The 9,773-nt window shown below is 42.6% G+C and overlaps 1 protein-coding gene across 5 annotated transcripts in view; it reads left to right on the plus strand.

The window, feature by feature from the left end:
* Positions 1-9,221, plus strand: part of triob (trio Rho guanine nucleotide exchange factor b) — a 116,041-nt gene extending 106,820 nt beyond the window's left edge. For 4 of the 5 annotated variants that reach the window (XM_085422339.1, XM_085422340.1, XM_085422341.1 and 1 more), the window contains 15 exons: positions 23-115; positions 196-246; positions 389-466; positions 725-916; positions 1,073-1,250; positions 1,383-2,281; positions 3,336-3,589; positions 3,712-3,959; positions 4,073-4,235; positions 4,462-4,583; positions 4,713-4,791; positions 5,273-5,473; positions 5,577-5,715; positions 5,839-6,025; positions 6,780-9,221. In XM_085422339.1, the coding sequence (XP_085278465.1) occupies positions 23-115; positions 196-246; positions 389-466; positions 725-916; positions 1,073-1,250; positions 1,383-2,281; positions 3,336-3,589; positions 3,712-3,959; positions 4,073-4,235; positions 4,462-4,583; positions 4,713-4,791; positions 5,273-5,473; positions 5,577-5,715; positions 5,839-6,025; positions 6,780-7,198 (3,303 nt within the window). In that variant the 3' untranslated portion in view covers positions 7,199-9,221. The remainder of the gene's footprint in view (positions 1-22; positions 116-195; positions 247-388; positions 467-724; positions 917-1,072; positions 1,251-1,382; positions 2,282-3,335; positions 3,590-3,711; positions 3,960-4,072; positions 4,236-4,461; positions 4,584-4,712; positions 4,792-5,272; positions 5,474-5,576; positions 5,716-5,838; positions 6,026-6,779) is intronic. The other variant, XM_085422344.1, reaches the window with a different exon arrangement.
* The last annotated feature ends 552 nt before the right edge of the window (positions 9,222-9,773 follow it).

A 9,773-nucleotide genomic window follows, 5' to 3' on the forward strand; every position in this document is an offset into this window, starting at 1 on the left:
ATAGATTTTTATTTTTCTTCAGGACCTGAAGCAGCGACTGGGACACAGACTGCAACTCACTGACTTACTCATCAAACCTGTCCAGCGCATAATGAAGTACCAACTGCTACTGAAGGTAAATCTTTTTCTGTACAACATAAATTATGATCAACGCAGTCTGAATTTCTCTCCTTACCTCTGTTAACTTCTTCACAGGATCTTCTTAAAATTTCTAAGAAGGCTGGAGTGGATGCCACAGAGCTGGAGGTACAATCGAGAAAAAGCCCAGGATTCAGCACAAAACTAATGAAGCAATAATAATCTGTTGTGTTTTCCAATGAATGCTGTGAAAGTATCATAACTAGATAAGTAGTTTTTAACTTTTTTTTTCTCTCGTGTTCTTCCACAGAAAGCTGTAGAAGTGATGTGCGTGGTCCCAAAACGCTGCAATGACATGATGAATGTTGGGCGCCTTCAAGGCTTTGATGTAAGTCTCCCTTTGGTACCTCTGATAGTGTGTGAATGTTTCCAAAATACATAATACAATAGAGTAAATGCTTCACATTTTTTGTCTTGCTTCAGGCAACTGCCACTAGGTGTCAGTGTGCGCTTGTTTTTGCAGCTCTAGTTTGTTGTCGGATTTTGTGTGTTTTCATTTTTTCTAATAACTTATCCAAAATAAAACTATTTAAGAAAACTCCTTCACCATCTAGAACTTTCTTTGGATTGCCTGTTTGTTTCTCAGGGTAAAATTGTGGCTCAGGGCAGATTGCTTCTCCAAGACACTTTCATGGTTTCAGACCAGGACGGAGGGCTCCTATCCAGGATGAAAGAGAGGAGAGTGTTTCTGTTTGAGCAGATAGTTATCTTCAGTGAACCCCTGGACAAAAAGAAGGGCTTCTCTACTCCTGGCTACCTCTTCAAGAACAGCATTAAGGTGAATACAGCTCACTTAAATAGCTTTGAGACCAACTGTGGACTTACTTTGGATTGTCCCTATTGATCATGAAGCTAAACCTGCTCTATTTTATTTCATATCTATATATTTTTTCTTATCTTTGTCTCTTTACCCTTGCCTGCCACATAACTTCAGGTGAGCTGGTTGGGTCTAGAAGAAAATGCTGATGACCCCTGCAAGTTCACACTGACCTCCAGGTCATCTAGTGGCAACCTGGAGAGGTACACTTTCCATTCACCAAGTCCTGGAGTCAGTCAAGTCTGGATCCATCAGGTCAGCCAGATCCTGGAGAATCAGAGAAATTTCCTCAATGGTAAGAAATTGTTGTGAATACTGTAACACACAAAATTACATTTTTACATAAAACATTTTGACACTCTTGGTCCTTTTAGTTTAAGAGGGCTATTAAGTTGTTAAAAAAAAAACCTCTTGTCTGCTCCCACAGCTTTGACGTCACCTATAGAGTATCAGAGGAACCATGTGGGAGGTGGTGGGCCAAGCGGTCCACCTAGCAGCAGCAGTACTGCAGGTCTACCAGGAGGCAGCAGCTCCAACAGTACCTGCAATATGGGGGGAGGAGGTGGCGGCGAAGGCAGCTCTGGAGGATCAGGGGGTAGCGCCTCCTCCCTGTGCGGCCCGCGCTCCCGACCATCTCGCATCCCCCAGCCGTCCTCACGCCTCCCCCAGCCTGTTCACCACCATCACCCCCCGGGCCCCGAGGGTCCCGACAGATCAGCAGGTATGTGGTCACTCTGCCACCCACAGCCGCTTCAGTCCCTCTCCTCTAACCCCCGTTCAGGCAACACAGCTAATGGAGAGCTGTTAGCCTCAGAGGTCCCTAAGATGAGGATGCTGGATAGTCCTCATGGAAGTAACAGTAATAACAGTAACAGGCCATCAGGTAGTATGGACAGCAGTGTCAGACAGGTTCTCGGAGGCTCAGAGGAAATGCCGAAGCATCAAATGGCCAGCAGACCACAGATGCCAGTAGCTCCTCTGAATTTTCATCTCAAAAGCCCTCGAGTTGGGACAGTTTCACCTCTGATATTACCTCAAACTCCCGGAGGAGGAGGAGGAAAGGAAGCGTTCGTCCCCACCAGCCCAGCTCATAAAGGCAACGCTTTCTGGGCCATAGTCCCCGCTCTGCCTCCCTCTCCTGCCAGCAGGCCAGGTTCCTTCTCCTACCCCAGTGACAATGGTGGCAGTGGAGGCGACTCTCTGGGCAGAGGAAGTTACGGGACTCCCTCTCATCACCGCCACTCCAGCCACAGTAAGGACATAGATCGCATGAGCACCTGCTCCTCCACCAGCGAGCAGTCCATACACTCCACCCAGAGCAACGGGGTAAGATGCCAAGTCGAGGCCCAGGCTTCAGCGAGGCCTAGAGTACTTACTAGTCACTAACCTCACCCTTAGTGGCTGCCTGTCTGCCAGTCAGTCAACCTGCCGCTGGCTCTGAGAATGGCTTTTAAATTCAACAACTACTACTGCTGCTGAAACACTTGAATGACTGAAGAATAACACCTATCTGAGTGCACTAACTTCACCGACAGTGTGTGTGAGGGAGATTTTTTGCCTTTCCGGAAACTACTAACAGTGTGGATCTGAGTCACAGAGAAACTTGTATCTGCTTTTCAAGACTCTCTCTGAGCTTCAGTACGCATTTGCTTTCCAACTGTAGCTACTAAACATTAACAAGTGCCATTTCAAAAACATGTTATCTCTTTTTTCCGTTAGGTGATAACTTCCAATCTCCTTTCAAAAGCTATGGGACGTTTTTTTTTTCTTTGGTTTTTGAAAACATTAGCACATTTCAAAAAAGCCGTTTCTTTTCTGGTAAGATGGTTTCTCACTTCACAGAGATTAACCTTATGATTGCACAAACAGCGTTTTGTTTTCCGCAACCTGCCTTGTTTGTTTGACAGTACCAACAGAATTTCTTTTTGAAATGGCTTTTTATCTGGTGAGATGGTTTCTCACCTCACAAAGGCTAAAAGCTTGTTTGCACAACCTGCCCTGTTTGTTTCAAAGTGTCTTCAGCACCTCTTCTTGAAAACTCGTCTTTGTCTTTGAAAACATAAAGTTCCTCATTTCATCATCCCTGCCCGGGGGGATCATAAGCTCTGTGCTTTTGTAACTTCTCAGTCTAACTTGTCAGCCCGTTGCTCTAAATACAAACAAGTGCTTTTTCAAAAAAAGAAGAAAAAAAAAAAGCATTTTGCACTGCATGCGTTCAACATATTCTCAATTTCATTTTTATACATGTTCCCTGCAATCAAACTATCCATTTGATTGGTGTGAAGTAACATTTCCCTTTTAGACATATGTGCATTTATGTATTTTCATGTGTGTTAATGTGTGCATTAACTCATGATTTAATGTGTTCTCCTCCTGACAGAGTGAAAGCAGTAGTAGCAGCAGCAGCGTGTCCACCATGCTGGTGACTCAGGATTATGTGGCAGTGAAGGAGGATGAGATCAGTGTGGTGCAGGGTGAGGTGGTCCAAATGCTAGCAAGCAACCAGCAGAACATGTTCCTGGTGTACCGGGCAGCCAATGAGCACTGCCCTGCGGCTGAGGGCTGGATCCCTGGCTACGTGTTAGGACACACTTCATCCTCAGTCACACCCGAGCTCTCCGAAGGCACCATAAAGTAAGCATAAGCAGCCTTCCTTCCTTTTTAGGTTGCCACAGAAAACACGACAGTCATAGTGATTACGATTATGTAAACGTGAAACCCGAAACTTCTCGATTTTTGTTCTTGCGTTTGTTTAGAAAGTCATTATCGTGGCACACAGCACTGCGCATTCGCCGGAAGTCTGAGAAAAGAGACAAGGAGGGCAGGAAAATTGAGAACGGCTACCGAAAGTCTCAGGACAGCCTGGCCAACAAAGTCTCTGTCAAGGTAGAAAAGTGTCACGTTAAACGCCACCCCACCGACATCCACTGCAATTTGTGCAAGAAATCTAATTATGTCTTCAAATTGTCATTTCAGCTTCTGAATCCCAACTTTATCTATGAAGGTACGTGCACGTTGTTGCTTCAGCCAAGGAGCAAATCTTTCCTTGCATTTGGAATAAAAATTCAAAAAGATAAACAATAAGCTTCACTGGGTTTTTGTTGTTGTTGTTTTTAGGTCCCCCAGAGTTCCTCATTCCAGTTAGTGATGCAACATGTGAGAGTGGCGATGCAGTTACTCTGAGGTGTAAAGTTTGCGGTCGCCCCCGACCAACCATCACTTGGCGTGGCCCTGACAACAACTCTCTGAGCAACAACGGACAATACAGCATGACCTACAGGTGTGGGGGGGCTCACTTGAATTTCTTTTATTGATTTTTAGCTAGAAAAATCCAAATCTTACATTAGCCTGTGACGTAAAGGTGCAGATGTGCTGCTAACAAACTCAGTTAACACATTCATGTTGTTAAAAAAGAATATGAAGTCATAATAACTCTGTGCAAATTACAGTATCAGTTTGTGAATTTCACTTAATGCTTTGTTTCCTTTTATTCTCCATTTCTGCAGTGAGACCGGAGAGGCGTCCCTGTGCATCACGGACGCGTCTGTAGAGGACAGCGGCGTGTATACCTGTGTTGCTACAAACATAGCAGGCGCTGTCACCTCTTCTGCCAGTCTTAGAGTGTCAGGTCAGAGTCCTGTCATTGTGTATGTCTCTTGATATTATGCCACGCAGGTGTTTGAAACATTTAAAACATTGATTTTATAATTTTTACATTTGATACTTGAATCATTGTGAATTCACTGTGTTGTCTCAGGAACCCCTGACGATGGCAGCGAACTCATCTGGAAAAACGGCTTTGAGTCCCAGTACACAGAGATTACTGAACTAGGAAGGTGTGTTTTCCTGTCACGCAGTGCTTCTCGACCACATCAAAGCTAATAAATTAGGAGCAGCACTCATATATATAGTAGTAGTAGTAATAGCAGTAGCGACAGATGATACAAGTGAAGGTATTTAAATGAGGAATGAGTTGCTTATTCCTCAGTAGCTGGTTAGAGAATGCAGCAATATTCAAATCATTTAACACAATTTGTGACTGCATTCACAAATACAAGTTCAAACTTTACTAAGCAATGAGAAACGACATTTTCAGAAAGTGTCACAAGCTTTTTTGGAAATGAGGTTGTACATTGGACAAGCTGATATAGATAATCAACAAAGAAGTAGATTGACATTATACATCCAAGTCCACCAGTCATGATTGGGCGTTATAGTTTATAAATTTGATGTAGGATATTTTTAAAAAGTGAGTCACAAATGAAATGTCTTATTCCTCAAGTTTCAGTTTACTAACTACTAATTTTTGCCTTGCAGGGGTCGGTTCTCAGTGACTAAGCGATGCGACCAGAGAGGGAGTAAACGCACAGTTGCAGCAAAGCATGTTAACAAGAAGCTGTTGCGTCGAGAACAGGTCCTGCAGGAGATCAGACTCCTCCAGAATCTAGACCATCCCAATCTGGTCAAGCTGCTAGACACGTATGAGACAGCCAGCAGCTACGTACTGGTACTAGAGATGTAAGTAAAACGACTGTGACATCTGATCTGTTTGAAAAACATACTTAGATTTGTCTCTAAAAAAAATAAATAAATAAAATGCATGTTGTGTTTGTGTTATCAGGGCAGACCAGGGGCGATTCCTGGACTACATCGTGAGCTGGGGCAACCTGACGGAGGAGAAAGTTGCTTTATACCTCAGAGATATTCTTGAAGCTCTCCATTACCTGCACAGCTGGAGGATAGCACATCTTGACCTCAAAGTAAACAGTTCAACAAACAAAGCATTACAATCTAAATCTTTTTTTGGGGAAGCTGTTGCACTGCTGTTGTGCTTCTCTAGGTCTGATGATTGTGTCCTATATCCTCCTATCCTGCTCCTACAGCCTGAAAACATTGTGGTGGAACATGCGTCCTCCCAGCCAGTGATCAAGCTGACAGACTTTGGTGATGCTGTTCAACTGAACCCCCCCTCCTCTTACATCCATCCTCTTCTGGGAAGCCCAGAGTTCTCTGCTCCTGAACTGATCCTGGGTCAGCCCGTCTCACTGACGTCTGACCTCTGGAGCTTAGGTCTGTAGAGAAATTGTATCTTGCTGATTTTTGCATTAGAGAACCCTTTATGTACTCGAATACACAATCACAGCAGCAGAAACCCACTGTAATAGTATTAAATACACATTCCTTTGTTCTTATTTGTCAGTATGTGCAAAAGGCTGCTTATTGATATTTGACTAAGACACAAAAATAGACAGAAATACTCCCATGCGATACTATCATCTCAATCTCTAAGCCAGGTGCGTTAACACAAGTGTTTCCTCTGCAGTGCAGTCAGTCAGCCTCTCTGGGGATGCAAAGTTCAGTGATTTAAATCCCCAGTCGCAATTTCTACTTGCCAACCGCGCAGCAATCTATTAACTGACTTCAATATTTTGAAGCTTCAAGTGATATTTTACTGCTATGTATGTAGATGATGAGTTTCATCAGAAAAATGTATATATTAGTACAGCGTAAGGGAGTGCAGTGTAAAATGAATGATTCAGTTCAGTTTTGTTTATATGGCATTTATAGGCTTTTTTGTGTTGTAAGGTAAAGACCCTACAATAATGCAGTGAAAGCCTCAACAAGCAGGCAAATTATCTAACAGAGGATTGTTATTGTTGTAGTCTTGGTGCTATAATATTTTAGCAGCTGCAGAAGCTGCTTTTGTGCATGATTGTTTAATATAAAGCTATATTAATTATCAAAGGGGATTTAAAAGTGAGCTGAATGAGTTAATTTAATTTGGCTAAATAACCTGTTGATTGACCAACTGGTTGATTTACAGGGGTGGTGACCTATGTGGTTCTGAGCGGCGCCTCTCCATTCCTGGACGAGAGCCTTGAGGAGACGTGTCTGAACATCTGTCGCCTGGACTTTAGCTTCCCTCAGGATTACTTCCAGGGTGTGAGCCCAGCTGCCAGAGACTTCATCTGCCTGCTGCTCCGGGGCGAGCCAGAGCGACGGCCCCCTGCTGCGTCCTGCCTGGAGGAGCCCTGGCTCCAGCCTCGAGGTTTATCAAGCAGTGACTCAACCTTAAATCCCACACAGCCACCAGCACTGTCACCATCTCGGAATCATTGCGGCACACATCTGGACACATCCAGGCTCATTTCTTTCATCGAGAGACGGAAACACCAGAATGATGTCCGGCCCATAGGCACCATTAAGGCCTTCCTTCACAGCCGCCTGCTCAGCCAGACCTGACAGTAGGTCACCAGGTAAACACGACCAGAAGGAATTTCTTCCACTACTGCTCTTCATTCACTTGATCCTTGTTAGAAGCCTACTGAGAGCACCACCAGCGACACGCCTGCTACAATCCCCTTTTCCCTCACAAAGCCACAAAAGTCCTGCTGCTGCTGCTGCTGCTGCTGCCGACTGACTAACCTCTGCCGATTAAACCCTTCGAACCCCCAAGCCCTTCCCCTCCTTAAACCTGGCATACCGTCACTATGCCTGCACAACAAGCGAACTCTTGGAATCCATTTGAGATTTCAAAACCTTGACTCAGCAGGGAGAAAACCAAGCTTTCTCAACAAGCCAGCGTGAGCGAGTCTTGCGTTTCGGACAGTGTTAAACAAAGAAAAAAAAAAGAAGAATACTGTACAATAGGAATATTTCAGGCTGCTTTCGGTTGAACACAATAAAATGTTTTTTGTAACGAGAGATTACTTTTTGTAAATGAAACAAAATGTACAGCGAGGAGACGGAGAACTGTCTTTATTCATAACCTTTTGGAAAACAAAGGGTAGTTGGCGAGTAGAAAAAGTAAAAAACGAAAAGGAAAAAAAAAAGGGAAGTGAGATTTGCGTGGTGAAGTGGCACCCATCAGCAGGGTCCTCTTATTCTGGAACAAGATGTAACTACCAAAACCACGTTTTGCAGAAACTTACATTCAGTGCAATAGTTTGCTTTTCTTAACTCTCCCCCGCTTCAGTTTCAAAGGTTAAATCACTTCTGTTTGTGACACTAAGACAAACTAACTTGAACAAAGCATTAAAACAACTCAGCAAAAAAGAATATCCCGATAGAGCTTCTCAGATTTTTACCTGCATCCGCCTTATATGTAAATAACGTTTTTCCCGCTTTTCGTTCTCATTTTGACGGATTTATCTCTCGACGAACAAAAACGATTCCATCTGCTGAGTTTTAGTGAGTCCCTGCGGACGGACGGATCAAACCTCTACTAGGTTCCCACGTGCAATGTCGCAGCTTTAACATTTATGCAACTATTTATGAAAACTTGTGTTGTAGCCGTATTCTTAAAAAGGCATGTACGTACCTGGTACTGCAATAGATGTATGTATTGTGTTAACTCTTATGTATTAAGTTCAGTATTAATATCCTGCAAAAAAAACAAACAAAAAAACAACAACAACAACAACAACCCTGCAACAAAAGGAGAGTTTTTCCAAAATAATGTATAAAAATGTGTATCTATGAAATATAGGCACTTATGCTTTTATGTCGTCCTTGTTTCGCTTTTGTTTTTTTGTAATAATACCAAAGTTGGCTCTGCTTTGTTCTCCTGCTAATATGTTTGTTTGCTTTTTTAATGACTTGTCATGTTGAGTTATAACAGACCACACTGAGCAGAGGCATATGAGCGTTTACAAAGGTTCCTTGTGGTTTTATTTATTCTTATTGTAATAAGAAGATTGTTTGGTGGTTTATTGCTGAAAAAAATTATATTGACTTGTCTTTTTGAATTATTATTTCTTTTCTTTTTTGTTTTTTTCAAGCCGTGCACAAAGTTATTTGCCGTGTGAGTTTGTTTGGCTCTTGTAGGTAGATACTAGTGTATGTTGCTAGACCGTATTGGTTTATATCTTCACCAAGCAATAGGTCTGGGGTGAAAAAGTCACCATGGACTGCACTGATGAAAGAATCATACCTTCTGGCAGATAATAACAACCCCTGAACCACAGTTTTTTCTGATTAGCATTAACAGGTATCTCCCGTGAAAAAGGTCTGCCAGTTGTTTTCATTTAAATACGATGACGTCTTTAGGTTAAAAAGTTGCTTAAAAACTTCTTTAAAGTGCCAGTCCAGTGAATTAAGTTCGAGAGGTTGGTAAAAATGAAAAACTCGCGTCGCTTCTCGTTTTATTTGAAGGTTGTCAGTTGCTGTCGATAACATGTTGAGTTTATTGACTTGTCTCTCTGGTCTGTAAAGTCTCCGTCTTTCATTTTGTGTCATTTTTATTTATTAATGTGGATAAGGGTTTCCCTGAAACTATCCTGATCATCGCTTTGTCAGGTTACGATCGAAGAGAAACGGTTTCTTGGGAAACCCGCCTGCTCACGATGTAAAGATGTACAGAGAAGGGTCGGGCAGTTCGCCCACACCCGGGATGTAAACCTCACAACTGTCATATTTTAAATACACCTAAAACAAGACTGCAGAAATGTCATCTTGAATGTCTTAGTATGACTTATTTTTACTTTTGCATGTATATTTCTTTGTACAGAAGATTGTGTTTACATGTTACTACGTGTTGTAAATAACTTATTTTGTCCTCTGTTATTTTGCCATTAAACGTACAAGGCACAGTCAGCGTTACTGAAACTTTTGTGCGCATATATTCATTCATCTCCACCCCCATGAGAATGTCTGTTATTATTATTCATTCATGATTTCCCATAAGCTTTTGAGGGCTGGAGGGTGAGATAAATCTGTATTCCCGGCATGATTAGAAAGCAGGGGAAAACCCTTAATTCACATGGCTGCAATCAGTCATTCATTAAAATTATTAAACACAAGAAACCCAACTAACACA

This window comes from Rhamphochromis longiceps, linkage group LG11 (genome assembly GCF_057381845.1).
Source record: "Rhamphochromis longiceps isolate RC_006_pf linkage group LG11, R_longiceps_female_GT1.1, whole genome shotgun sequence".
Lineage (NCBI taxonomy): Eukaryota > Metazoa > Chordata > Actinopteri > Cichliformes > Cichlidae > Rhamphochromis > Rhamphochromis longiceps.